Genomic DNA, 26,948 nt, shown 5'->3' on the forward strand with positions numbered 1-26,948 from the left:
TGTGAAGCAATAAGAGCGATCATCGTCGTTAGATCCTCCTCATCTTTTACAGCAAGAGCGTTTTAATGTATCTTTATCTGTATCAAGTGCATTGGCGAAAAAATGAATAGAGATGTGCAGGCTATCTTGAGAATGAATCCTGATCCATTGGCTTCCTCTGTCACTTGATACCTGGCAGCACCCCCGTGCTTATTTATGAACCATACATACAAACGTTGCCACCCAAGCAAATGCTACTTCACCGAAAAGCTTTCAACTACATGGTCTCGGCACTGGTTTGCACGAGAAGCAATGACCGTAGACGAACTTGCACGTGCCTTCTTTATTCAAACATGGAGTATCGTAAAAGCATCAACACCTCTTTTTGATCCAACATCATACCAGAGGAGGAGGAGGATGGTTTATGGAGCACTATTCAATGACAAGCCATTCATATCAGCACGCTATCCTCCTATCGACAACTCAATACAAGCATTCATGGTGCCGCACTGGTACTTGTTATTAATCATCATCATGCAAGAAAAATAGTAATATTATGTATCCTCAAGCAAGCAGCTAGGCCATTTTTGTGTACATGTAAAAGACAATGAATGATGGATAATGAAGCTTGAATAGTATAACCTTCATTGTTATTATTTCCTATGAAGACATTTATAGTAACGTGGAACACATCCACAGCTAAACTATATGACTACTGCTTATCATGACTAATACAAAGAGGATGGTGGGTGGACATGGTGATCACAAGGGCGGGGTTTAGTTACCGCAGCATTGCATTGTGAGTGGCTTTTTGACACTAATCCGGTTGCCGAGAATTTCACCTCTCTTGCTTCGTCGTTTTCATATCGGATATGCCACCAAAAGGGAAAAAGCAACAAGGCAGCTTGGGACGCGCCGTTATCAAGTCTCGCTTCCAAGGACAGCGATCTATCAAACTCGATGAAGGAAAGCTGGTATGTGCCATTCCCAATGGGAGTGTCTGTAAAAGAGATCAAACCGGTTCTTACTGTTCTACAAGCATACGACAGATTCCGAGGAACCCAAATGGGTCAAGATGCAAAGTATTACGCAAGAGAACGATTTGGAAGCCTTCTTGACAACAGCAGCTTTGGCTGGTACTGAGTTCACTGCAGGTGAGTAGCCCGTATTTCTCATACATAGGTAGTACATACATGCTAACGTTTGTGGGTATATAGAAAAACTCAATGTCAAGGTTGTCCAGGACACGTACCAGAATCCCTTCCTACTCTCTGAACAAGAAGAAGAAGATACGATTGCCAAGCACCGTGAAAACTACTCTCGTCTCACTGTCCCAAGACGTCCACCATGGGATAAGTCAATGTCAGCTGAACAACTTCATCAACGTGAACGTGAAAGTTTTTTGGATTGGCGTAGAGGCATGGCACAGTAAGTGGTGATCCATATACATGGATACAGAGGGGCTGACGGTACATTGTGTGCACATGTTAGGCTTGAAGAAGATGAAGGCTTGTTGCTCACTCCCTATGAGAAGAATCTTGAAGTGTGGCGTCAATTGTGGCGTGTCATTGAGCGTTCTCAGCTGGTCGTGCAAATCGTTGATGCTCGTAATCCATTGCTTTTCCGGAGCGCTGATTTGGAAAAGAGTGTCAAGGAAGTGGATCCACGAAAGAAGAATTTGCTATTGATCAACAAGGCCGATTATCTAAGTGATGATCAAAGGTAATAGTGGACATGATGCAAACACTTGCTGGTGATGCTGATATCATCCATGTATATAGACGTTGGTGGGCCGACTATTTCGAATCCCAAGGAATCAGATACACCTTCTTTTCAGCAGCACTTGCAGCTAAGCAACAAGAAGAAGAACGCTTGGCTCAAGAGAAGAAGGAGATGGAGGAGGCACTCAAAGCTCAAAAGCAATCCAGCGAGGAAGATGATGACGAAGAAGAAGAGGAGGAGTCTGAAGAAGAGAATGCTAGCGACAGTGAGAAGCCAGCTGAAGAGCAACAAGAGAAGAAGGACGACACACAAGATATCAGTGAAGCTTTGTCAGACACCAAGCTTTCAGAATCAAAGGAACCTGTGGATGAGCGTATTCGTGTGCGGACAACTACCAATTTGCTTGACTTGTTGATTGATGAAACACCCAAAGGTAATGTATCTTTAATATGCGTGTTTAGATGATTAGAGAGACTAATATCAACAATTAGAAGAGCAAGGTGATGGAGATGAGGAACCCAAGGTGGTGATTGGTCTTGTTGGTTACCCCAATGTTGGTAAATCAAGCACTATCAATGCATTGATTGGTGAAAAGCGCGTGTCAGTATCATCCACTCCAGGCAAGACCAAACATTTCCAAACCATCCATTTGACTCCCAAGCTGGTTCTTTGTGATTGCCCTGGTCTTGTGTTCCCAACCTTTTCTACCACCAAGGCCGATCAAGTCTGTAATGGTGTATTGCCTATCGATCAGTTACGTGAACACAGCGGCCCTACATCTCTTGTTGCCAAACGGATACCACAAGCAGTATTGGAAGCTACCTATGGTATTCGTATCAGGACACAACCCAAGGAAGATGGTGGTAGTGGAATCCCTACAAGTGCCGAGCTGTGCTCTGCCTATGCAAGTATGTAGTTTTTTCTTCCATCCATGGACATCTTTACTTACAACATGTGTGTAATTATAGTTGCAAGAGGTTATTTCCGATCCAGCCAAGGCAACCCTGATGAAGCACGTGCAGCACGATATATCCTCAAAGACTATGTCAACGGAAAGCTCCTTTATTGTCATCCTCCACCAAATTACAAGCGTGATCCTTTGGAATTCAACAAGGAAAATAATCAAGTTGCCATGCAAACACAAAAGAAATTGGCACCCGTTACACGTGTCCCAGCAACAGCTGCCAACTATGTCGCACCAGCAGGACAAGCAACACCTACATCAGCACCACGAGGATCAAAGACTGAAGCAGTGGATCGATCTTTTTTCAATGCCCACATGTCAGCTCCAAGCGTGCGTGGGAAAGCAGCTGGTATGATGCGAGGAGGAGGATTTTCTCGTGTGACCATGTACCCACATCAACGGGTACTTGCCGACGATGGTACACCACTTCCACAAGGTAGGAGAGAACGTCTGGCAATGGTAGCACAAAATGCAGAAGCTGCTGGTGGTATTGTGCCTGGCAAGAAGCATCACAAGAAGGGCAAGAAACATGTCAAGGTGCGAAGCGGTGCAGGCTATGGCGATTATGATTAGAGTATATTACTAGATAGTCGTGTCTATCAACTTTTTTTGCTTGTTGATTTTTCCTTCCAAAGCTTGTATATACACTTAGACTCCCTTTGCAACCTACGTTATAAGTATCATGTGATTGTTCGTATTGAAATACCAATCTTTTAAATCTCTGTAACAAAAATGATGTTCTGTGCGTTTGTGTAATGCTCCTATTGCAGATCATTCGTTCATGCGTACAATGCCTTGCTGATATCCTGACTGTAGTAGATGTGTTGGCGTGAGAACCACATGGTTGCTTTTACATGTTTCGAAAACGAATAACCCGGTTGCACGTCGTGCCATTGGTTCATTTGTGCGGGTGACCTAATTGAGATAAGCTTTTGACAGGCAATAATTGATTGAACCTTGAGGTGGGCTGCTCCTTTGAAAAGCGGCGGTTATGGAATATCCAATCATTTGGTTATATACAAAAGGGACCTGGTGCAGCTCGTTACATTTTGATCCATATCCTTATGCTACGTACATGGAACTCATACTGGGCCATGATCATTGAAATGACCTTGATAAAGGCTATGAGTTTATATCCAAAGTCACAATGACATCATTTTAGCTTGACTTTGTATTTTTGCAACAGAGGTTCGCTCTTGCTTTCTTTTGCCTTACTTTTGCATACACACATACACATGAAGCAGTACCAACGAGTATTGCTATTTGGTTCAGTGTGCACCGTGCTCATAGCAACAGCTGTGTATGTCGTACAAGAAGACCGAGCAGTAAAAGCAAGGAAAGCGATACGGGCCAACGAAAAGCAGGCTCTCGCACTGCTGCACCAGATCAAGCAAGACCACCAGACTATCTCGCATGAATTAGATCATCTGGATCCACAAGATAGCAAGCTCGAGTATAAGCTCGCTTACAACAATGAAATGTTGCTACGACTTATGGAACGCCTAGACGCAATACAGCCACGTGCAGCTATTCTAAACGACCGAACCGATGCACCTAGTGAGTTTGAGGAGACCATGATACAACATCTCAAGGAACGAAAGCGTAAATTGATCAAGGCCATTGAGAGGGACTTTAAACGGGTTGACCAATTTCGCTAGTCAAGTGCGTGGATTACCATAATTAGGACGAGGTGGCTGCATAACCAGTGCAACCCACCACATACACATACACATACACACACACACACGCACACACACCTATATACACACACACACACACACACACAACACATTTATACACGATACCGATACACATACACATAGGCTTGCCTTCCTTTCTCTTACACTTTTTCTCTCCTTTTTCCTTTTGTACCGTATCCACCTTTTTCAAGCGAACAATCTTTTATTCTATACGTTTGCAACCTTATCCTAGGTAATGAACCAAAATGAAGTAGAGTGGTTGCACCGAATGTTGAATGACGAGATTGTACTCTTGGCAGTTTGCTCTTGTGGGAATTATTTGAATCGCCAAAGGTACGACGCACCGAATAACATGAAAGAAGGGATAATTCATGCGAGCATACTCTCTTTCTTCCGCTCCTTTTTCTGGTTTCCTACACACCACGCTTGTAACAGCACACATCCACTATGGCCCAGGTGTGTCTACCTTGGGTGGGGAGGGGGGGTGTTGCACAAATCTTGTTTGACCTTTTCCTAAATAACGTGGTTTTCTTACATAGACATGGAATGTGGCAAATGTAGGTTATGCAAAGGTGTAGGGTACTTTTACTTATCCTTTAGTATGTGTGTGTAGCAGCAGCCATCATGTGAAGCGATGAAAGATCCAGACAACGATGATACATGGAAGATTGTGGGAAGTCCACCACGACGAGGTAGTGTGTCAACACCAAGTGGGATGATGGCAACAGCAACCACCATGGAAGGAAACGAGCATCATAGGCGACGAGAATCATTTGGCGCGTTTCAATGGAAATCCGGACCTACCATGTTCGAGAATAGCGACGTCCTTGCTGTACCAATGGTACCCAATGTCCCACCCGAGCCAACTTATCGGCAACATCGCAGCTTTTCATTTTCTATGGGACAAGATTCGACTAATTTTGGCTACAATGACGATTATGAAGACGACCACTGCAAATCTATTTTGGCAACCACTCTAGAGGAAGACGATGATTTGCTTGAAGAACAAATGCGTCGACTTCGGATACGTTCCCGATCTTCCGGTGCATCTTCTTCTTCGGCTGGACCTTTGACACCATGGTGGTCTACCACTGCTTTTGGTCCAAGTCGTGTCCCAGGATACTATCAACACCACCATCACCACCAACAACAACAACGTCATGATATTCCTCAGCAGCAGCAGGAAGATTACTTTATGAATTTTCAACAATATCCCCCACCACCACCACCCATGTTTGGTCCCACAGCAGCCAACACAGCAGCAGCAGCAGCAGTAACACCCAATGAGTTTTGCGACATGTTTCATTATCCTCAACGACGACCTTCACTACCCTTTGCATTCCCTGAACCATTTCTTCCAGAGTCGAGGTAAGTTATTACTTCGGTAGTTTATGCCTTGTGCATTTTGTGTGTGTGGGAAGTATACAATCTAACCTTTGTGTGTATCTCAGCAATTTGCCTTTTCGACGTAGTTCCCATCCTTCTAGTGGCATCAATCATCCATTGGATACATCGCTCTCATCGCCTTTGCCCTCACCTTCATCACCTACACCCAACACCACTTCAACGACTTATGCACCACCACCCCATTTACAAAAGGTCTTGGAAGAACCAGTGACTCTATCCGATTCACACCCATCATCCATCAACACGATTAGTGGCAATGGAGGTATTACGGATCATACAGCAGCAGTATCACCAACAACAACAGCAATTGGTGGAAGCAATAAGACCCAATTATACATGGTTGAATTCAAGGCTGGACGCACTGATTTCTTTTATTTGGGGGATGAACATGTTCAGCCATCTGTGGGTGATCTGGTGATTGTGGAAGCTGATCGTGGCAAGGACCTTGGCAAAGTGGCCATGACCAATCTTTCTCGAGATCAAGTTTTGTTACTTCAATCACAAAAGAAGCAAAACGATCCTACGAATTCTATGAACGACAATAAGACTACATCAGAAGATCGAAATCCATCATCGTCGTCGTCATCCACAACGACCACCACCACAAGTAATCTCAACGACCTTAAACGCATTTATCGATTGGCAGCTCCTGAAGAGATCAATCAACTCTTGGTCAAAGGTCAAGATGAACAAAATGCATTAGCTCTTTGTCAACAGAAAATCAAGCAACGCAAGCTGCGTATGGATGTAGTCGATGCTGAATATCAATGGTACGTAACAACTCTTCATTCATCTTTCTTGTGGATTCATAACATGCACTCTAGGGATCGACGCAAGCTGACCTTTTACTTTGTTGCTGAACGTCGCATTGATTTCCGTGAGCTGGTACGAGAACTCTTTAAAGTTTACAAGACACGAATTTGGATGTAAGAAGCAAGGCATACTTTCATTTCTTTATCCTCACACGTACGCACATGCTTTATAGGTGCGCAGTCAATCCCACACCCAACAAGACCACATAAAGTTGATGGGTGATGATGGTGGAACCATTACACACTTTTTGCTTGGAATACACTATAGCTCCCTCTCTGGTGCCATATATACATATTACAGCTTTCACACGCGCGTATCATCCTTTTTGCTTTTGTATCAAAGCGCGGTTATCATACATATCCAATTGTGTACCTCTTTTCCTTCCCGCCTCTCTTTCATTGTTGGCAAATACAAAGACTTTTTTCCTGAACACACACCCACGCACCATGAAACCACCCATAACAAGGAGAATTGTATGGCTCATAACATGAAGCTTGTAATCAACGCAACAACCCTGCTTACTGCATGCCAGATCTTTTGCATTGACGTTACAGATGAAATGAACGAGACGATGGGGCCCTCGATTGACGGCAGTATCGAGCAAACGCTTTTATTGACAACGTATGTTTTATTATTCTCAACGACGCTTTTGGTGATATTCATACGAGTAGATGACACCAGCTCTCGATTGGAAACGGTGCAATTCCTTGTGAAACGTTACGTTGCAATGAACAGCATGATCAGCCCGCAAGACAGCTATGGCATCATTCTTTTGGCTGAAGAAGCTACCTGGGTAAAAAAAAAGGATAACGTCTGCAGCAACGCGAGCGAAAAAGGCTCATTCCTTTTACATAGTACATGGATTTTACAAAGGATATCGGGTTGATCAGTTCAGCTGTGGATGTACTACAAACGACCTCGCGAGGAAATAAGCAATTTGGTAAGTCCAAGCAGTGTGGTCATCATTCAACATCTTCTTTAACAATGATCCCATTCTTGTAGACGCTGATTCGTTATTCAACGTGATTGAAAACCATACCGATTTGGTGAATCCAGATATCTATACCCAAGTGCTTGTATTCTATGGACGTACGGAGAATGTGCCATTGTGCCGTACCAACATTGCCAAGAGTATATGTGGCTATCCTCAATTTGTACTCGATGTCTTATTTATTCATGGTCCTGTATCTGGTCGCGAAGAAAACTGTCAGGTAAATAGAGGGTATATATATGTATATGTGATGTTGATTTATTAAGATGACAATGGATACATGATAGAGAGTGTATGACTTCTGGATTGAAACATCGAAACGAGGGTGGTTCTTTGAGTTTGCTCGGTTGGGACGTAGTGCGTTAACAAAGACCATGGCACAATTGACGGCTCATCCACTTCAACGAGGAGATCAAGATAAGATTGCTGAACCTTTACATGAGACCATTTATCTGGTGGATGATGAATAAGGATGGTGATGGTGATCCATCGGTGTTGCTGCTGCTGCTCTCGCTCTCGCTTCATCGAGTTGTTCCTTGACAATCTCTAAATGATCCTGCAATCGTGTAATCATTTGCTCTTGTTCATTAAATTGATCCATCTTGGCTTCCAATTGTTGCTGATAGAATAAAATACGTGGATCTTGATGCGTTTGTACTCCCACATCACATGTTGTTTTAGGTCGTGTTGGTTGTGGTGGTTGTGGTGGTGGTGGAGGTGATGATGCTGTTTGTTCTTGTTGGGTATGGGATGTTGGTTGTGGTGAACGTGGTGAGAAGGGTGATGTCAATAATGTGTCGTCAACGCGTTCTCCACGTAAACTTTTCTCAAGTAGTAAAAGTGCGCGTTCGTTCCGTTCCACACGTTCACATATTCTAAGCAAGTCGTCGTCTTCCTGATCAAGGCAATTGGTCTCATTGGGTGTTGTTGTTGGTGCTTCAGAAACAGAGCTGCTGCCATTCCACCAATCGAGAAAGAACAAGGGATGCCACCGACGATGCGGACGATCATTATCAACACGACAAGCAACTTGCAATGCAGATGGCATAAGTGGAAATAGGTGAAAAAAAAGAGAAAAGCGATCAAAGCTATGATTGTAGGGGCACACAACCCACTCACCCCAAATCCCAAAAAGTCAGCGTCTATGCAAGCCAAAATAGCAAGTACCCACACACACACGCGTATACATATACACATTAATCCTGCCCACAGGGGTTTATTGGTAATCCATAGACATTTGTTCCATAGTAGAAGAATCTGAATGAGGTCCTAATAAAGATGGAATGGGAGGTGGTTGTGCTGTGTTGTATCCAATGCCAATGCCCATGGGTTGTGGTAGTATTCGAGTAACAGTACCACTCTCACTTGGAGAGGACGATGATGATCCTTGAGGAAAGTCAATGACACGAGGAGGTATCGAAGATTGCATTCTTTGTACAGTCATGGAACCACGCCTTAATAGTTTGGAATAATCTAGAAGCAGTTTCAATCAAAATGTCAGGGTGCAATCATTGTAATAGAAAAAGGGGAGATCATTTCATACGTACGTAAACCACACGCATTACACAAGGTTCGGGCACCATCAGGTCCTCGTCGCCATTCGGGAGTCTCAGTTGTATTGCACGAATGGCATCGCTGGCCTACACTGCTAATAGGAGTGTCAATAAAGAAAACACGTCGTCGTATCCATCAAACCCCCAAAACCAGGTCCACTATTATCTTTGGTACTTGCGTTGTCTTTTTCTATATATATGCATGAATAAGATTGACATGTTGAAAAATAAGGTTATCCTTTAAAAGAAGCATACCGTGCGACGACGATAGGTCATCCCCATGCCTTCTTGTAAATTACGCGCTCGGCGTATCATTGCGTATTCAGGCTATACAAATAAAAGGCATACATTAAGATACATACATGTCCAACATTGAAAATAACCCCCCTTTTTTTGTATACCTACCTTACTGACATCTCCAATAATGGGGGTGGGTTCTCTTATTAACTGCAGCAAATCGACAGAAGTCTTGTGCAAGTCGTCTAATTGCTCCTGAATATCTCGATTGGGCCATTCATCTTGTAACTTTTCGATTTGTTGACATAACATATAGCATGTTTCAATAGCCTTGATAATAGAGAGAGAAATGATGATTATGGGTCGTGTTGATATCACGTAACGATATTTAGATTAAACTATTTTCTGTGATACCTCGGAAAGATCGACTTCTGCGGGCCGCTGTGTCCGCTGCGGAGGTGGTTGTGGTGGTCGTGGTGGATGATGTTGCTGCATAGTTGAAGACGACGACGGCTGCTGCTGCTGCTGTTGCTGTTGCTGAGAGTCGATTACAGGCGGTGTCAGTGGCGGTAAGATAATGTTGGAAGCGTGGTGGTGAGGGGTGGATCCTGATGAGGCTTGTAAATCTCGTATAGATGGCAGTCGATGTTGTTGTGATTGACCAGACATGGCGTGTACTCAAGGAAAAAGCCAGAGGAAGGGAAAAGGAGGTTATAAAGAAAAGTAAAGAAAAGAAAGAAGAATGTATGTGTATACAATCACACAGGGAGGAATAACTTTAGTTTCCCGCTGCTTGTTGTTGCTGATGCTATAGCTAAACATGCATCATCCCCACCACCCCTCGTATATCCACACCCCCTCTTTCCCCTCGTCTCATGTCAAATTAGCTAGCCAAGGAACCAACTTTTCCGAATCATGATTATTTGATTAGAAGGATATTAAGCGCTTTATGCAAGTTCACGCGCATAGACGCGTTTCTATGGCTACCGTGTTATTGGCTTTCCATTCAATACATCTACAATTTCTTCATATGTCAATGTCTCGTACTCCACAAGGGCCTTGGCGAGTCGATCAAGTTCATCTCGATGCGTAGATAGGATCTCCTTGGCACGTCTTTCTGACAACTCGACAAGCTCCTTGATTTCACTTTCGATGGCTTGACGGGTAGGCGTACTCAACAATTGCATATCCTCGTCGTCATGACTAATGGGTCCAACCTTGTCGCTCATGCCATAATTACGCACCATCCGCTTGGCCACATCCGTTGCCTTGACAATGTCGCTATGGGCACCGCTCGTCACATTGTCCGCACCAAACACCATTTCCTCTGCAACACGACCACCCATGCACACATCAATTTGCGCAAGATACTCTCGTTTCGTAAAAGAATCCTATACATAAACAAATGAGGGGGGAAAAGCATTAAGGTTTACAAGTCAATTACACATTTATGCATTGCCCATGGTAACGAACCTTGTCCATTTCTGGCAATTGTACGGTTACACCAAGTGCTGATCCTCGGGGCATGATTGTGGCCTTGTGCAAGGGCATCGCACCTGGGGTATAATATGCGACGAGCGCATGGCCACCTTCATGGTAGGCTGTAAGCTTTTTGCTCTCTTCTGTAATCACTGCCGATCGTCGCTCAGCACCCATGATGATCTTATCCTTGGCATATTCAAGATGCTTCAAAGTCACTTCACGACATCCTTCTTGTGTAGCCTTGATTGCCGCTTGATTGACCAAGTTGGCCAAATCAGCACCACTGAAACCAGGTGTGCCACGAGCAACCACACTAACATCCACTTGATTGTCCATTTGAATGTTCTTGGTGTGATGCTTGAGAATCTCAATACGACCACGTACATCAGGAAGGGGTACATTCACGTGGCGGTCAAAGCGTCCAGGTCGTACTAATGCCTTGTCCAGTAACTCGGGAAAGTTGGTGGCAGCAATAAAAATGACGCCCTCAGTCTGAGAAAATCCATCAAGATCCACAAGCAATTGATTCAATGTTTGTCGCATATAAGATTGGTCCTTTGGATTACGCTTGGAGCCAATAGCATCAATCTCATCAATGAAAACAATACTGGGTGCCTTGGATCGTGCAGCAGCTATCGTTTAATATTGGTTAATAATCCCCACTTCCATAATCAACAATGTTTCTACTACTACTACTACTACTACTTACCAAAAAGCTCTCGTACACGTCGTGCACCAACGCCCACATACATTTCATCGAATTCACTGCCGCTCATGAAAAAGAAGGGGACACCAGCTTCACCTGCTACAGCTCTTGCAAGCATTGTTTTGCCAGTACCAGGGGGGCCTGTAAGCAGCACACCTTTGGGAAGTTTACCACCAAGCTCTGTAAACTTTTGTGGATCCCGTAAAAATTGCACAAGCTCTTCCAACTCGGCCTTGGCTTCATCCACACCTTGAACGTCTTCGAAGCGTACAACTTGTTGATTGCTTGGCTCATACTCCATTTGTGAAGAAGCTGTCTTGAGCAGGCCCGAGTTTTCAAACACCAAAGACAACAATGTCAAGATACAGAATGCGTATGTCAATGTCACGCCGACCCATCGTACAGCACGCCAAACCATATATTTGCGAGCTAATTAACATGGTTAATGACCCAATCAATCAGGTGTACCAATGTTTATATCATACCTTCTTCTGCAATGACATAAATAGGTTGTTCCTTACTGCCGGCACCTTGAGGAAGAGCAACACCATCCACCGATACCATTCGTTTGCCTGTCTTGCTAGCAACCAACTTTTGCAATACATTGCCAGGAATTGCTATATAGATAAAAAAGGTATGAATTAGATAATGGCCAACATCTTGTCACTCCTCACCTCCCCCCCCAACTTACCATGATCAGCATTATTAGCAGCATTTGCTATTCCTCCTTCCATAGATGTCTCTAGCTTTTGCATAATCCTTGGCAAGATGGCTTCTGTTTGTCCAGTCTGGGCCAATGCTGCAATATAGTACTGCCAACACTCTTCGTCATGTGCAAAGTTGCCTCTTTCAAAGCGTGCAATCACAGCTTGTGGATTCTTGGCTCGTAACCATTCCTGTTAAGAGATGTTGTCAGTTTCGATTGATGATGATGATGTATATCGTCTGCTGACCTTGTACAAGGCGGCCTGCCGCCTTGGATCCTGTGCAAACATGTTGGCGTCTTGTTCAAGCTTCATCAATCGTCGATGATTTACGAATCGAAAGGAGCGAGCCAAGGCGGATGAAGAAGCTCTAGCGGATGAATGAAATGATCGATGCATGGTCGCTGTTGTCATGGTTGCAATACGAGGGTGAGCCTTCAACAACAAGGTCGCATCAGCAACTGCACGATCCAGATCGGCCTTTCCGATAGGTCCCCGGATCTAACATGGTGCTCAGGTCAGTGTTCAATGTTCACCCCATGCCATGGGCTCTCTCTCTCTCTCTTGCTTACATTGCCAATAGAAAGTCGTTGTGCATGATACAATCGTTTCGAGATGGGCGTTCTCGTTGTCGATGCCGATGCAAAGTGCTTTAGGAAATTGGAAGCTTCTGCTGCCACGGTTCCGAGCTAGATAGATAGCCAAGGTACATTAGATAAAAAGAAAATATACGAATAAAGCAATGTCACTTGCCTGTTGAGAGAAAACAGCAGCTCCATGAGCATTCATTGATCGAAAAGGAGAAAGAACCTCTTGTAAGTCTTGAATAAAGCAGGTTTGTTGCCTCCTCAACCCAGGCGCTTTGTTCTATCAGCGACAATCCAAGAGCAATCCCAGTTGATACTCAGCCGCTGAGGCAACCAACGAAATGTAGAAACGATGATACCGAGAGCTGACAACTTGTAATTCACCCATGGAACAATATCGATCGATGCAGCCACCATCACCCTTTCTTCTTATCGGCGATCCAATGATTGGGTTGGGGGTGGGGTGTGGATACACATATACATCACTATGACAGCATTTTGCATTTATCATTCACTTACAGTAGTCGTTTTATAATGGACTGATGATGATTGCTTCTTTTACGTTCCTCTTCTGGGGGGTGGGAGAGAGACCTTTTCATGACATAGACATGCTGTAAGGGTTTCACTTGAAACCTTTAAATACATTCATATGCACACACCTCTTTTCTTCTTCACTCATTCATCAATAATGTTTTCAAGATCGATTTACCAACGTCTTTCAACAGCTGCTCGTCGTCAACAACAACAACAGCACCATCAATATCGTTTCAACTCATCATCATCGAATACGCAAGGCAAGAGCGGCAACAATACCAGTTTCCTAATTGCACTTGCTGTTGCAGCAGGTGCATTTTATTATTACAAAAGAGATGATGGCAAAGGTATGTTCTTTACTACTATTACTACAGGGGTGTACATAGCAATTCTAATCCATCACGTTAGATAAATTGAAAGATGCTGAAGGCAAAGTGAGCGGTGCTATCAAGGATGTTGAACAAGCATCATCTGAAAAGGCTGACGAAGCAAAAGCGGATTGGAACAAAAAGGTGCAAGAAGTTCGTGGAGCTGCTGATGATGCTAGTGCTGAGGCACGTGGCTATGTGGATGCTGCTCGAACCAAAGTTGACGACACCATTGATCAAGCCAAGGAGGGTGCAACAGACAAGGCTGCTGAAGCGCGTGGTTATGTAGACGCTGCTCGTACCAAGCTTGGTGATAAGGTGGATGAAGCCAAGGAAGGTGTCGTGGATAAGGCTGCAGAGACAAGAGGCTATGTGGATGCTGCAAAGACACGCGTGGGTGATACCCTTGCCAATGCAAAGGAAACAGCAACCGATACCGCTGCTGAGGCACGTGGCTACTTTGATGCTGCTCGTACCAAAGTGGGTGATAAGGTGGATGAAGCCAAAGCCAAGTTCAGTGGACAAGAAAAGGAAATTCGTCGCAAAGCAGATGAAGAAACCAACCATGCCATGGGTTACGTTGATGATGGTATCAAAAAGGTAGAAAATGCTGCTGAAGAAGTTGAAAAGAAATTGAATAAATAGAGACACCCCATCCTTTATTGATCATGATATTACTACTATCGCTTATACAAAGGTGTGGGTACCTTGCAACGCCAAATAACAAAAGGTGGTTCGGATCCTTTGCCTTTGTAGCTGGTTGTCGTTTGTTTTTGTGGACGGCAAGTACATAATTGTCGATTACCGGTATTCTTGTAATACCTCTCGGCAGCTTCAATACCCCCATGTAAGACCACCGTCCTTGGAAATCGATGCTCTTGTAAAAGTTCGGTGGCAAACTGATTTTGTTTTAACCCGTGTTAGCAAAGCTGGACCTTCACATGCGACAAAGTATATACCTGAGGGGCTTCTTGGTCATCCCCAACGACAACATGGTATTTCCGATTCAACTTTTTCAGTATCGATGCATAACTTGGGAGCTGTGGTGCTTGTACGTTCATTGAAGAGACCACGTGACCATTGGCAAAGCTAAAATGGTCAATCATGAATATAGGCATGGATGCTACCTTGGCTCTGTACTTACTCTTTATCCGATCGAATATCCAGTACGAGCGTATAGGGTGCAATCTTTGGGAAATCCTTCATGGCTATCCGTGGTGCGAGTTCTTGCTTTCGAATGTCAATAGACAATGGCTTGTCCCACCAATCCTGTTGTGGCTAAACAAAAACCTACTATTAACACTCTTGTATCCCCTCACTATACACGCTGTCAAAAGTACCTCAGGTGTTGGGCTAGGACTAATGGGTTGCATTGCTACAATACTCGGTGGGGTCACTTTGCACATATTCATGGCGCTTTGAATGCATCGTTCAATGTCGATCTTTGGAAAGTTTTCCGAAAAAAGAGAGATGCAGCCATTGAATTCATATTTGAGAAGGTCATCACGGATCTGGCGCAAGATGGCGACACCAACAAACAAAGGAAGCGATGCAGGGCCCACAACAAACTTGTCCCACAAATGATAAACCTTATCCAATGGAAACACATCTATACCAGCATTGAGTGAGCATCGATTACATCAATCCAACGGTGTTAGTGCTTACGTGTAAAGAGGGTCAAAAACCACCGGATGGCATATAGATCAGGCATAAAACCAATAGCATCAATATGGGAAGAGAGTTCAGGGTCATGGAAACTGAGTAAATGCCGAAACACTGCAAAATAATCATCGAGCACGGGTTTGCTGTCTTTGAGGAAAAAGTTGTTGAGGAACTTGAGAATGAACTTTTGCAAGCATTCAAACGCAACAGCCTCATCATTAAAGTTGAGCGTAAGGAAAGGTGCACACAAGGAATCCAGCCCTATAATAAAGCGGATGGATCAATCGAATGTACGCACCCCAAACAAAGAGAGTAGATTTTACCTTGCCAATAAACCCAGTTTTTGCTCTTGTTGGAGGATACCCATGCTTTCAAGAGACGACGTAGTTTATCATGACCCACTGATGAAGCAAGTAGTTGATTGTATTGGTGACAGCGTGGCACATCTATTATTTCAATAGTTAGTTGACTCGTATACCAATACAAATGAAAGGGTTGTTATCAAGTAAGGCTTACCCACATCAATCTAAATAGGATCCTTTGTCAGCAAAACATGATGAATGTAACTCCCACGTGGTTTTATATTACCTGACGATCCGAAATGATGTCATTGTACTTGTCAATCTTGTCGTATTCTGATTGAATGTCTCCTCGTACACCAAGTATAGCTGCCCAAATCTTGCCTCGTAGTACGGGTGGTATATCGACTTTGGCATGATGTAAAATCTCTTTGCGTGATGCAGGGTATTGGCGTAATAGTTGACTAAAGAGTAATTGTCGATGATGTTGATAATTGACATCTTGTTCTCGTAAAGATAAGGGTCGTCTTGGTGGAATCGAAGGTTGTGTTGGTAGTGTGGGAGTGGAAGGTGGAGGTGTGCCGACCGAGAGTGAAGAAGAGGACCGTGATCGCGTCATGCTTGTGAGAGAAAACGTCCTGTTCAGAGATCGTGATGTCGATGGTGTTGTAGGGCTCGTTGTCATTGTGCTGCTCAATGGACCATTACCAAAAGCGGGTGTTGCAAGAGGTGCTGGTTCATCATTGAATATGAGATCATCATCCAAGTCGTCCTCTTCATGATCAAAGGTCATTGTTTCCTTGATACCATCCGCCAAAAAGTTGACATCGTTTTCATCCACAACAGTGAAATAATCCGTATCCCATTCAAATCGTTGTTCAGATCGTTTGCCTTCCTCCAAGCGTTGGTATAGCTCCTTGAAACTCAAAATGTGCATTGTGTCGCTGTACAGTTGTGTGGTATCCACCGTGACAGAGCCAATCTCAGTACCATTATCCACAAATCCAACACGAGGGAGTCGTTCAATCACTGGCATGGATAAAAAGACACCCCGTTTGACCAAGTTGAGTTCTACATCTCCTCCAGCCAAACGCCATAAATGATAAATGTGCGATACTGGAAGCTGACTGAGAACATCGGCTGGCTTTTCATTCGATGGCGATTCGCGTTCAGGATCAAGTTGGTCGGATGCAGTGATCGGCGCTGATACCCAAGGATGATGATTCGTTGCATCCTTCATAGCATTGAACATGGGTCGTGCAAGTATTTGTTGCAAGGTGGGGCGACGTGAAGGTAATATTTCGAGACAATCGAGTATAAATTGGCGAAACATATGGATGTCTGAATCGCTATCATCAATCTCCCCATTTCCTTGCAAAAACGAAAGGACATCCTTGTTAATGTCAAGTGTGGAAATATCCGGATGGTTCCATATCGCTTGTTCATGCGTCTTGTCTTCATTGGCCCATTCATTCAAGGTTGCTAGCGAGTCGAAAATGAGGCCCACGTCCGATGTTGTCCAAAATGAGCTACGACAATAGTGTTCCAAAAGCATCACGCCCACTGCCCAACAATCTCGCTATTTGAATAAGGGTATTAGTATAGCTATCTATGCTATATCCATATGCGGCATATCCACTTACCTTATCATGATAGATCGATGGGGGATTCTCATCAAGGATTGATTCTGGTGACATGTAGCTTGGATACCCTATTGGGAATTCGACGTCGACAGTGTGTCCAGTCATGTGATAGAGACCATAGCCACAAAGTTTGATGTGATTCTATAAAGTGAATTAGGATCCTATCACAGAGACCTTTTGAAGACACACGTACATCATCTGTGAGCATGACATTATGCGGTGACAAGGCGGCATGAATAATGTTGTGTTGCTGAAGGTAAGCGAGCGCTGAAAAGATCTCCCATGCGTATTGTCGTAAGGTGCTTATGCTATTGGTATACCACTTTGGTGAGTCCTTTATCATCCTATTCTCCTTTTATAAACGTACCTGACAGGGGAGGATTGTGTATTGCGGATATCTTGAAGAGATTGATCATAGTACTCGGTTACCACAAAAAGCCTGTCTGCGGCAGAAAAGGTAACAGCTCGTTAACGTTTCTCGTGCTCATTTAGACACTCAAGGCTTTGATCGTTTACCATGCTTTCCCCTATGAATCTCCACATACTCGCAAAGGTTATCATGGGACAAGGTCTTGAGCTGTTGGAATCGGCCAATGATCTGGGACGGAGCTGAGACGGCCAAGTGACCCGACTGTGCAAGCACCTCTGAGGACTTTGCTGACGCGACGAAACTGCAGAATGCTAGTTTGGGTGTGGGGCGTTGTGAATGACACTTTAAATCGAGCGCATTGCTGAAGAGTGCCATCGTCAAGTGGGTGTGCGTGTGGTCCGGTCAAGTAAGGAAAGAAAGGCAATAACTCAAGCGTATCCCGTTGTTCCTTGAAAAGTCCGCTTCTTTGTTGAGTGCACAAATGGGCTAGCTTATGGTGTACAATGCGAGGTAAACAAAGCTACATGTTGTCACTCATCATAGATACAACTATGTCAATCGTTGATTGATGCTATCCATATTAGCCTTTTTATTAGCAACTTCATCTTTGGTGGGAATAAAAGTTCATTTTAGTTATAGCGTTGGATCCTTTGTTACGATAACATTATCTATTTGGACACCCTTTTTGCCATCGATTCTTGATTCCCAATGCGATACGTTGAGTCCAGTAGGACTTACAGACACAAAAGTCAATCCATAACCTGGGTAAAACTTGGCAGACCAATCCTCTCTCAGCGTGGTGATATCAACAGGATCGGGTCCATCAAAGTTGCCGGCATTGCCAGTGATAACTTGAAAATAGGATGGGGTATTGTGGTATTGGTCAGCCATCTTTTTGTTGCCTGCAATAGGAAAGCTGCGTTCGTAACCATGCTTGTGCCCACTACATGTGTCCATCCACATCGTTCAATAAGATGAAATACCCAATACAACTCTGCAAATCACTTTACCATAAATACAAATCCACCTTGTACTTGATGAAAAGGTCCTCCATTCCCAATGTAGTACGTGTTGTGTTATCGGCTGATAAAAGACCATGCCTAAGGAGATCAGCTTTCCACGAGCAATCCTTGTCATTGCGTGGAGTGCAATAAAGAGGACGATGGCCCATGACGACGAGCCAAGGTCGTTCGTGACGCATGGTATTGGCACGTTTTAAGTCTTGTTCGAGCCACTGTAATGCTGTTTGCAGCTCGTTCGTATCATTGCTAAAATAAGCCTCGGTTGAAAACGATACCAGGTGCATGGATTTATAGTCAAGGGAATACAACATAGGCGTTGATGAGTTGGATTCGTTAAAAGGCAGGTGGTTGAATCGACGTTTGTAATGAGTAAAGTTATAATGCTTCTCGTGGTTCCCTGGTGTCGTCAAAACAGGCATTTGTGCATACACATCTTGAGCAAAATTCAGGTACTCATCTCCTTTAGTGCCATCCATATCAGCGAGATCATACGCCTATTTCAACATGCGTTATTAGCTATCATCGCATATATAATTGACAGCATGTTTGTCACACAAACCTGATCGCCCATCATTGCTAGAAAATCATATTCGTTTTCGCGTACCAATTGCTTAAGGATTGGCATTGACACGGCATTGACGATACCCTACATCCAAGAATTTTGGGGTTGTGTCACCATTTTCGTTTTGACATGATGATGATCTTGTTACTCCTCCTCTTACCATATCAGCAGTAGCAATGAATCGAAAATCATCATTGGAATCAGGGGTATGAAATTCATAGATGTCCGACCACAAGGAAACGTTATCTTTGAATGCGCCCACCTTGTACTGGAATTGAGTCGAAGGTGCAAGGTCCTTTGTTCGGAAATTATATAGGTATTGGATGCGTTTTGCAGGTCCTGGATCAATAAAAGGGCCAGCCTAAAACAAACATGCACAAGACTTCTTGTCAACTACACGAACCACGGAGATTTGGTACATAACAATGACCCACTTGTTCTGGTTCTTCGAGCAAAGTTGTTTCATTGTTGTGGTACAATGGCCAATAAATGAGCTGAACTCGATCCACTTTATCGGTTGTGGCAAATTGCAAGCGTGCAGCGGTGCCATCTGATAGCCAAGACAAGTGAACTTGTTGTGGGGCTATAGGGTGGTATGTTTTATTCCACCATCCTTTATTGTACTCGTCAGGAATGCTGGCTATTCCAGGTCCACCAGGGCCTGTTCCACCGGCAGCAACAAGTTGTATAAAGATGGAAGCAAATAATAACACCACGAATGGCATAGCGAAGATCATCCTGCCAACAGCTTTAATAATAAATACAAGAAGGATAATGAAAGAAATACAACAATGAAACCTTCATATTTCTTTCATCCTCGCGTGATACATCACCTCCACCAGCGCAGTTGTGAACTGATCTGTGTTTTGTGTTCTCCCATGTAAGCTCCGTAGGATGTGCAATGATATAAATGGCCACATGCAATGAAGCATATGGCATTCGGTTTGTGAGGCATCATCGTTTGATGTTTAGAATTTCTGCATCAAATCCCCAGCGTATGGGGTCATGTGATGATGCTTAAAGTAGCCATACAGCCATTCCCTATGACACTACTAAGACCGGTTCTTTGATAGGATCTGCCACCACCTTTATTTTCTACACGTAAAAGCGTTGATGGTATACATAAGGGTATCATGGCAATTTGCTAAATACCAATGACAATTTGAGTGTGCTATCGGGAGTTACTTTCATGGTCAAGGACAATCTTTGAGTTAAGAGAGAAATGATCAACCTTGTTTCATGCTTCGGGCCACGAGAGCGTTTCCTCCGAGGATGTACCGAAGAATGGGATGTCCTACATGTAGCTCAACCGATTGGGCAAGATCCTGCCATGTTACGCAAATTCAACATCACATTTACAAAGAACATGTTTACAAAGAGCACCTCTACAATGAAACAAGAAAAAAGGCGATTTGATCAGCTCTTGATTATATTAGCATTGTTTGTACAGGATCGAGAGAGATGCTCAGTATTACGAATGTATGATGGATTGGGGAACAATCTGGATCTCGAAGAGGTTTGGTCTAATAATCTAGCAAATGATGATGTACAACAGGAAAGGGCAGTGGTATTAGTGTGCAAGGTAAAGTATTAAAGTACTACTATGGAGAGCTCCGTTTCTTATCGCTTTTTTGAGATCGCTTGTTTTGGCGTCGTTGTTCCAGGCGCTTCATTTCTTCTTGGTGTTCTCGTTTCATATAAGCCAATCCAAGTGATTCGATCGAGGAAACAACAAAGTAGCACACCATCAATGAAAGGAACACGTTCCATGCAATCCCGAAAATGTTTGTCTATCATCATCAATATCAATGAGCAAGGTCTCTATCCAATGAATACACCACCTCCCCCAATCAATCTATTGTATTACCTGCTCCTGTCCAAAGTCATCTTCTCCCTTGCCAATTTTATGTGCTTGTTCATGGATAATGCGTTCAACAATGACATGGATGGCTGGTGCTTTCTTTTGCAAAGTGGAGAGGAAGACGCTTAACGTGTCGTTGGAGAATGCAAGAATGACAATCAAGGACTACAACAATAAAGTTCAAATGAGTTAAGATATCCATTATACCCGTATCTTCTTCCAATGCTTACCTGTAAAGACGCTTTGATACATGCTTTGCCCAAGAATGTTGCACCAAAAAACGTGGCAAATGGCACCAAGAAATTGCCGCAAATGATACCAGCCAAATCAAACAATGGGTTTGGGATGGAGGCGAAAAACAAAATGCCAAAGAATCCGAGTCGCTTCATGCCATGATAAAGCCAATAGGTCAACTGCTCCTTGAACGTGCGTTGTTCAGCCGATTTTTCCAAGCCTGCCTCAAAATCTGCCAATTCCTCACTTTTTCCGCCAGAGAGTGCAACTAGAATCTTCATCATTAGCGATCTCATCTCCGTTGTTGTTTCTCCTGAACCATTTCCACAATCTCTCTTTGTCTTCCTCCTTACCAGCACGAGCAACGAAATATGGTGGGAGCTCACCAAGAGCAGTGCCTGCCCCCCATGCAAAGCTTTCCCATCGCACCTTTGAAAAGATGTCCCATAGTGATACAGCTGCTGCCATTGTTGCCGATACGGACACATCGCTTGGACAATGCAATCGATAGCTATTTACCCTTTGTTAGACCCTATCTACTACCATCATCCCCCCCATAAATAAAACGTACGTTGTGGGATCTCGCACCAAGAAATCAGCTCCTTGACATTGGTATGCATCCCTTGTTACTTCGGCAATGTAAGGTCCCAGGAAAAGCAAAAACGTGTGTAGTCCTGTGCCTAATCCAAACGCGGAAGCAATACCCAGAAGCACCCAGTAACCGTACCACAATGCGATTCGTCCAAGCTCATGAATAAACTGATAAAATAGATACCGTGAGCTATAAGAGCTATACACACAATGTGTTCATTGCTTTACTACCTGTTGGTGCGGGCCTTGGACTTGATAAGCAATGTATATCATGCCGGCGACAGCTGCAAGTAGACCCACAGTGACTCTGCCTTTGCTGCAAAGGAAGCTGATAGTTGCTCGAGCTTCGTAATATGCAAACATGATAAAATACGAGCTGACCAAGAGTGGACTTGTATAAATGGAAATGCGTTTATGTTCTTGCTCAATCTCGGCTTTACGACGAATGATATAGTCTAAAAGTGACATGAGTGAGTGAGTGAGTGAGTGGCTGTTGCATTCTCTCTGTAGCCTTGTGGCAGACATCTCACCATCAAACTTCTCGCCCGGAGCAGCCCTACTCGATCGTCGTCGTTGTAAATGTGGAGTTGATTGTGTCGTTGACATGCTGTCTTTGAAAGGTGTGGACAAGGAAAGAAAAAGAAAAGAGAACAGGGAAGAGTTGTACAACTTGGTCAAGGCCTGCTTGGCAGCAGCATATGCACAGGAGTTGTATGCCGAGATAAATTAAAGCGATTCATTCTCTCTCTCATCACTTCCGCTCTCTCTCACTCTACTTTGGTTCTTCATATGACTCAAGTCATCATCTACCGTGCTTTCCCGCTTCTTTACAATGTTATCCATTCATCCTGCCACCTTTGTGGCTTTATCCCTTTTCCTTTTCTCGTGACACGGTGCCCTATCATCAAAGGATCATGAATACGGGGGGTTGTGGTGGTGATGATGAGCGGCATCAATTTAGTTCAAGAACAGCGATCACCGATTTGAGAATGATCAATACGGCATAGGACGAGTCATATCATTTATCATTAAAGTGCTCAAAAAAGACAATGATCTATCATCGAGCTCTAGTCGAGTTCTTTATATGCACTCTTTGTGTGTGTGTCTGGAAGGTCGTCCGTTACCGAGGCATACCCTATCTCCGAGGTTACACAAGTCGCGAAGGCATATTCCTTTGGGGTGAACGTCTCTTTGGCTCTGCTTGCTAGGTGATACAATGAGACCATGAAAGTACTATTGTATATACGAATTTATACATTCTTTGTCTTTTGAATAAAGTCTCCAGTTGTTTATGTCTTACAAAAATGGGAAAATAAAGCAAGTTGTCAAGAGATTCACGTGCATGTAAGATATCGTGTGCTGTGATTTATGCGATGTTCCAAGGATGTGTTTCGTGTTACACGACATGAACAATTGGCTAGGTTTTGCTGTGCTTTGCTACACTTGCTCCCCCCTCTCTCCCCTTCCTTTATAATTGTCACACAAGTGAGCCACTAAAGCATCGCTGGATATATTAGAGATTCGATGGTGCTAGTCTAACAAAGTAATGTACAAAGGGCGCGATATTCATGGTTCAACTAATATATGCATGTCTCATTGTGTTCCGGGTTGTCTTGTTCCATTAAATCCGAAATGTCCTCAACGTGTATCCTCTTGTGCCTTCTTTGCTTCTCCTCGTCTTCCTCCTCCACGAGGTCCATGTCGTCTTGATGTACGGTGCTTTGAAGATGCCGTTCCAAGTCGTATTTGCGGATAAACATAAAATTGCAATTGTCAAACGGGCAGGGTATTGATCGCTTGGAGCCTTCGCCAGCGTAATTAAATCCAGTGATCTCATCAAGAATCGTCCTTTTGGGTTCACGGCTACGCTTGGGTGAAGCACGTATTCTCTGTGATTGCGCTAAATCAGTTCCTCTCTTCTTCTTCTTCTTCCTCCTCCTTCTCATCCACTTTTAGAAGCATTACCTGATGAGACTTTTCATGATTGTCACGGATCGACTTGTAAGGGAATCCTTTGTCACATCCTTCAAAACTGCACTTGTACCGAGTATTGCGCTCATGCAATAAAAGAATATGGGTTTTCATGCTTGCATTCTAAAAGATCCCTTGTGAGCAACCAATTGACGAAACTATCACTACCACCACCAACCTACTTACCGATGAAAAGGTTTGATCACAACCAGGCCATGCACAAGGAACAGGATCTCGTTTGATGTGCTTTCGTTTAATGTGGCGAGTGAGGCGACTTTGCCGATCGAATTCTCGGTCACAAAAGCTGCAAGTGACAGGATGGTCATTCATGATATGGTGTTGCAGGCCTGACCATTTGACAAATTTGGCGTCACAATCCGAAAAGCTGCACATGTATTGAGGCTTGTCTATGCACGCATCCCCATGTTATCAGCGAGTTGTCCCTTCATTCACATAGATGACTTACTCGAATGGATTGTTTCATGGCGTCGAAGCTTAGATCCAGTAGGAAAGCTTTTGTCGCATCCTTCGAATGTACAAGGGAAAGCCTTCTTGCCAGTATGCGTACACATGTGATGCCTCAATTGGAATTTCTTGGTGAATGCCTCAGTGCATCCTTCCCATGTACACTAGATAGATAGAACCATGTTGCTTAGTTTTGTTGCCATGGATACCGTGATTTCATATACCTTGAATGTTGGTTCACCATGCGTCTTTTCATGACGATTCAAATGCGATCGACTTTGGAAAGATTTTGTACAACCCTCGTGCGAGCAATGAAATGGACGTGCTGTTTCGGGTTCATGCGTACGAACGTGAGCTGTCAAATGCGTTGATCGGCGATACGTCTTATCACATCCAGGATAGGTGCATGCAAAAGGACGCTATGTTTTTGGTGAAAGGTTGTCAATGAAAAAGTCGTATCAACGAGCCCAAGCAGTAGCAACTTCCAAGATACCCACCTCCCCGGTATGGACTCGCTCATGTTCTATGAGTTTTGCTTTGCGTTTGAATGACTTTGCACAGTTCTCATATTGGCACACGAAATCGGGTTCTTTTTGGAGTATGATCGGTACATGGAGTGGGTCGAGATCGTTGTTGATTGCTGGAGGCATAAAGGTGTGTAGTGGAAAAAGAAATTGGCTGTAGCGCTCTGGCATTTTCCGCAAGCCTAATTTTCGGGTTGCACATATTGGATCTTCCTTTCTCTCTCTCGCTCTCATTTTCTTTTTCTCTCCCTCCCTCCTTTAAGCATGGACAAATATCAAGTAAGCCCTTCCCGTTCATTATCCCTCAATCAGCATGGCATCGCTTGCTAACTCGCATTCGGTTTACAGAAAATAGAAAAGCTTGGTGAAGGTACCTGATGAACAAATGGAGCCTGATTCGGTGCTTCATCTTGGTGTCAAGCAACCCGCTAACATGGATCTGTTATCCTAGGCACATACGGCATTGTATACAAGGCACAGAATCGCGATACGAATGAAGTTGTTGCATTGAAACGGATTCGACTGGATAACGAGGAAGAGGGTGTAAGCATAATAAACTCGCTTTGTATCAACTCTTTTCTTATCAATGCCCTCCTCTCCATCCTCCTTCAATAGGTGCCATGTACTGCCATTCGGGAAATTTCGCTTCTCAAAGAGCTCAAGCATGTCAATATCGTTAGGTGGGTTGAATGATTTATGCGACATGATCCTCAAGTCTTGCTCATCACTATCGCCATATTAGATTGTATGACGTGCTCCATACCGAAAAGAAGCTCACATTGGTCTTTGAATACTTGGATTCTGATTTAAAAAAGTTTCTCGATTCCTATGGAGGTGATATCGATGTCCTAACGATCAAGGTAAGTCTATGTCATTCTTATAACTTGACTCGGTAATTAACGACGATCCTGTACAGCAATTGATGTATCAGCTATTGAAAGGCATTGCTTTTTGTCATGATCACAAAGTACTTCACAGAGTAAGTTAAGATGGTCGTGATGATACGTTTTAGCTGACATGTGAATGTACTAGGATTTAAAACCCCAGAACTTGTTGATCAATAAGGTAAAGACCAGAGGATGGAGGTGGGGGTGGATCAAGCTGGTATAGGACTAAGCGATATGTGTTTTAGAAAGGAGAACTTAAACTTGGTGACTTTGGTCTTGCACGTGCTTTTGGTATTCCTGTTCGAAGCTATTCGCACGAGGTGAGTGGAGTATATATATGGGATAAGCTATAAGTATCACGTGACCCATTTGTATGTATATAGGTCGTTACGTTGTGGTATCGTGCACCCGATGTCTTGATGGGCTCTCGCCAATATTCAACATCCATTGATCTTTGGTCTGCGGGTTGCATCTTTGCAGGTATGTGTGTTTTTCAAGAGGGATACGGTCCACATCGATGTTAACGTATATTTGCTTTGAAAAGAAATGGCATCTGGTCGACCCCTTTTCCCTGGCAACTCTATTCCCGATCAATTGCAACGTATTTTCAAGGTATTAGGGACACCAACTGATCAAACATGGCCTGGTGTATCACAATTACCGGAATACAAGGTACGCAATCCGAAGCATGTAATGAAACTGTGTGCTGACAACGGTGTATAGCGTGATTTCGAATTATTTGCACCCGTGCCCATCGAGACGTTATTACCCAAATTAGACTCTTTAGGCATCGATCTGTTAAAAGTAAGTGGTGGTGGACATGAAATGACTTGACATGTGTGCTGATTCTTTCAAATAGCAACTTCTTCAATATCCACCCGAGAAACGTATCACTGCAAACGATGCACTGAACCGTGAGTATCATCGTCTTAAGTGTAGTATCGACGTTCAGTAATTTTAACCACGCCCATTTTATAGATCCCTATTTTGATGATCTGCGGAAAGATGGTAGCGTTAGGACGTCAAGCGATTCCAAATGATAGCGACTCCCTCGACAAGATATGTGTGATACTTTTTGAAGCTGTATATAAATGTGCCCATCCTGGTTAC

General features: G+C 43.7%; 13 protein-coding genes across 13 annotated transcripts; 6 read left to right on the top strand and 7 right to left on the bottom strand.

Moving 5' to 3' along the window:
- Positions 1-851: 851 nt before the first annotated feature.
- O0I10_006525 (uncharacterized protein) lies at positions 852-3,238 on the top strand (the record flags this gene model as incomplete). Its single annotated transcript, XM_058486552.1, has 7 exons — positions 852-953; positions 1,019-1,133; positions 1,197-1,407; positions 1,471-1,701; positions 1,761-2,134; positions 2,193-2,609; positions 2,670-3,238. The coding sequence occupies 7 exons, from the start codon at positions 852-854 to the stop codon at positions 3,236-3,238; spliced, it is 2,019 nt and encodes a 672-aa protein (XP_058342623.1).
- A 662-nt stretch (positions 3,239-3,900) lies between these two features.
- On the top strand, positions 3,901-4,323 carry O0I10_006526 (uncharacterized protein; the record flags this gene model as incomplete). The annotated part of the gene is made up of 1 exon (XM_058486553.1): positions 3,901-4,323. The coding sequence occupies one exon, from the start codon at positions 3,901-3,903 to the stop codon at positions 4,321-4,323; it is 423 nt and encodes a 140-aa protein (XP_058342624.1).
- A 676-nt stretch (positions 4,324-4,999) lies between these two features.
- Positions 5,000-6,702, top strand: O0I10_006527 (uncharacterized protein; the record flags this gene model as incomplete). The annotated part of the gene is made up of 3 exons (XM_058486554.1): positions 5,000-5,733; positions 5,817-6,542; positions 6,597-6,702. The coding sequence occupies 3 exons, from the start codon at positions 5,000-5,002 to the stop codon at positions 6,700-6,702; spliced, it is 1,566 nt and encodes a 521-aa protein (XP_058342625.1).
- Positions 6,703-7,031: 329 nt separating this feature from the next.
- Positions 7,032-8,046, top strand: O0I10_006528 (uncharacterized protein; the record flags this gene model as incomplete). The annotated part of the gene is made up of 6 exons (XM_058486555.1): positions 7,032-7,058; positions 7,118-7,206; positions 7,267-7,378; positions 7,441-7,525; positions 7,588-7,796; positions 7,864-8,046. 6 exons carry the CDS (start codon positions 7,032-7,034, stop codon positions 8,044-8,046), a joined length of 705 nt encoding a protein of 234 aa, XP_058342626.1.
- O0I10_006529 (uncharacterized protein) lies at positions 8,025-8,624 on the bottom strand (the record flags this gene model as incomplete). Its single annotated transcript, XM_058486556.1, has 1 exon — positions 8,025-8,624. One exon carries the CDS (start codon positions 8,622-8,624, stop codon positions 8,025-8,027), a length of 600 nt encoding a protein of 199 aa, XP_058342627.1.
- Positions 8,625-8,792: 168 nt separating this feature from the next.
- Positions 8,793-10,035, bottom strand: O0I10_006530 (uncharacterized protein; the record flags this gene model as incomplete). The annotated part of the gene is made up of 6 exons (XM_058486557.1): positions 8,793-9,049; positions 9,124-9,211; positions 9,272-9,319; positions 9,385-9,456; positions 9,535-9,696; positions 9,781-10,035. 6 exons carry the CDS (start codon positions 10,033-10,035, stop codon positions 8,793-8,795), a joined length of 882 nt encoding a protein of 293 aa, XP_058342628.1.
- A 314-nt stretch (positions 10,036-10,349) lies between these two features.
- Positions 10,350-13,047, bottom strand: O0I10_006531 (uncharacterized protein; the record flags this gene model as incomplete). Its single annotated transcript, XM_058486558.1, has 8 exons — positions 10,350-10,757; positions 10,840-11,480; positions 11,558-11,983; positions 12,040-12,171; positions 12,246-12,450; positions 12,508-12,759; positions 12,831-12,947; positions 13,012-13,047. 8 exons carry the CDS (start codon positions 13,045-13,047, stop codon positions 10,350-10,352), a joined length of 2,217 nt encoding a protein of 738 aa, XP_058342629.1.
- Positions 13,048-13,533: 486 nt separating this feature from the next.
- Positions 13,534-14,392, top strand: O0I10_006532 (uncharacterized protein; the record flags this gene model as incomplete). The annotated part of the gene is made up of 2 exons (XM_058486559.1): positions 13,534-13,726; positions 13,788-14,392. 2 exons carry the CDS (start codon positions 13,534-13,536, stop codon positions 14,390-14,392), a joined length of 798 nt encoding a protein of 265 aa, XP_058342630.1.
- A 35-nt stretch (positions 14,393-14,427) lies between these two features.
- Positions 14,428-18,096, bottom strand: O0I10_006533 (uncharacterized protein; the record flags this gene model as incomplete). Its single annotated transcript, XM_058486560.1, has 12 exons — positions 14,428-14,646; positions 14,707-14,836; positions 14,892-15,025; positions 15,088-15,356; positions 15,413-15,670; positions 15,733-15,855; positions 15,926-15,935; positions 15,998-17,287; positions 17,352-17,492; positions 17,545-17,659; positions 17,719-17,794; positions 17,868-18,096. 12 exons carry the CDS (start codon positions 18,094-18,096, stop codon positions 14,428-14,430), a joined length of 2,994 nt encoding a protein of 997 aa, XP_058342631.1.
- Positions 18,097-18,354: 258 nt separating this feature from the next.
- On the bottom strand, positions 18,355-20,030 carry O0I10_006534 (uncharacterized protein; the record flags this gene model as incomplete). Its single annotated transcript, XM_058486561.1, has 5 exons — positions 18,355-18,664; positions 18,732-19,237; positions 19,303-19,389; positions 19,466-19,666; positions 19,740-20,030. The coding sequence occupies 5 exons, from the start codon at positions 20,028-20,030 to the stop codon at positions 18,355-18,357; spliced, it is 1,395 nt and encodes a 464-aa protein (XP_058342632.1).
- An 876-nt stretch (positions 20,031-20,906) lies between these two features.
- On the bottom strand, positions 20,907-22,597 carry O0I10_006535 (uncharacterized protein; the record flags this gene model as incomplete). The annotated part of the gene is made up of 7 exons (XM_058486562.1): positions 20,907-21,095; positions 21,173-21,331; positions 21,397-21,668; positions 21,754-21,911; positions 21,972-22,159; positions 22,223-22,446; positions 22,522-22,597. 7 exons carry the CDS (start codon positions 22,595-22,597, stop codon positions 20,907-20,909), a joined length of 1,266 nt encoding a protein of 421 aa, XP_058342633.1.
- Positions 22,598-23,568: 971 nt separating this feature from the next.
- Positions 23,569-25,077, bottom strand: O0I10_006536 (uncharacterized protein; the record flags this gene model as incomplete). The annotated part of the gene is made up of 6 exons (XM_058486563.1): positions 23,569-23,880; positions 23,957-24,085; positions 24,149-24,369; positions 24,429-24,591; positions 24,652-24,846; positions 24,925-25,077. 6 exons carry the CDS (start codon positions 25,075-25,077, stop codon positions 23,569-23,571), a joined length of 1,173 nt encoding a protein of 390 aa, XP_058342634.1.
- Positions 25,078-25,215: 138 nt separating this feature from the next.
- Positions 25,216-26,878, top strand: O0I10_006537 (uncharacterized protein; the record flags this gene model as incomplete). Its single annotated transcript, XM_058486564.1, has 13 exons — positions 25,216-25,230; positions 25,300-25,321; positions 25,403-25,494; positions 25,567-25,631; positions 25,694-25,811; positions 25,868-25,930; positions 25,984-26,016; positions 26,084-26,158; positions 26,222-26,318; positions 26,383-26,510; positions 26,562-26,642; positions 26,698-26,752; positions 26,817-26,878. 13 exons carry the CDS (start codon positions 25,216-25,218, stop codon positions 26,876-26,878), a joined length of 906 nt encoding a protein of 301 aa, XP_058342635.1.
- Positions 26,879-26,948: the final 70 nt, after the last annotated feature.

Source organism: Lichtheimia ornata (genome assembly GCF_029851405.1).
Source record: "Lichtheimia ornata isolate CBS 291.66 chromosome Unknown scaffold00029, whole genome shotgun sequence".
NCBI classification, from domain to species: domain Eukaryota; kingdom Fungi; phylum Mucoromycota; class Mucoromycetes; order Mucorales; family Lichtheimiaceae; genus Lichtheimia; species Lichtheimia ornata.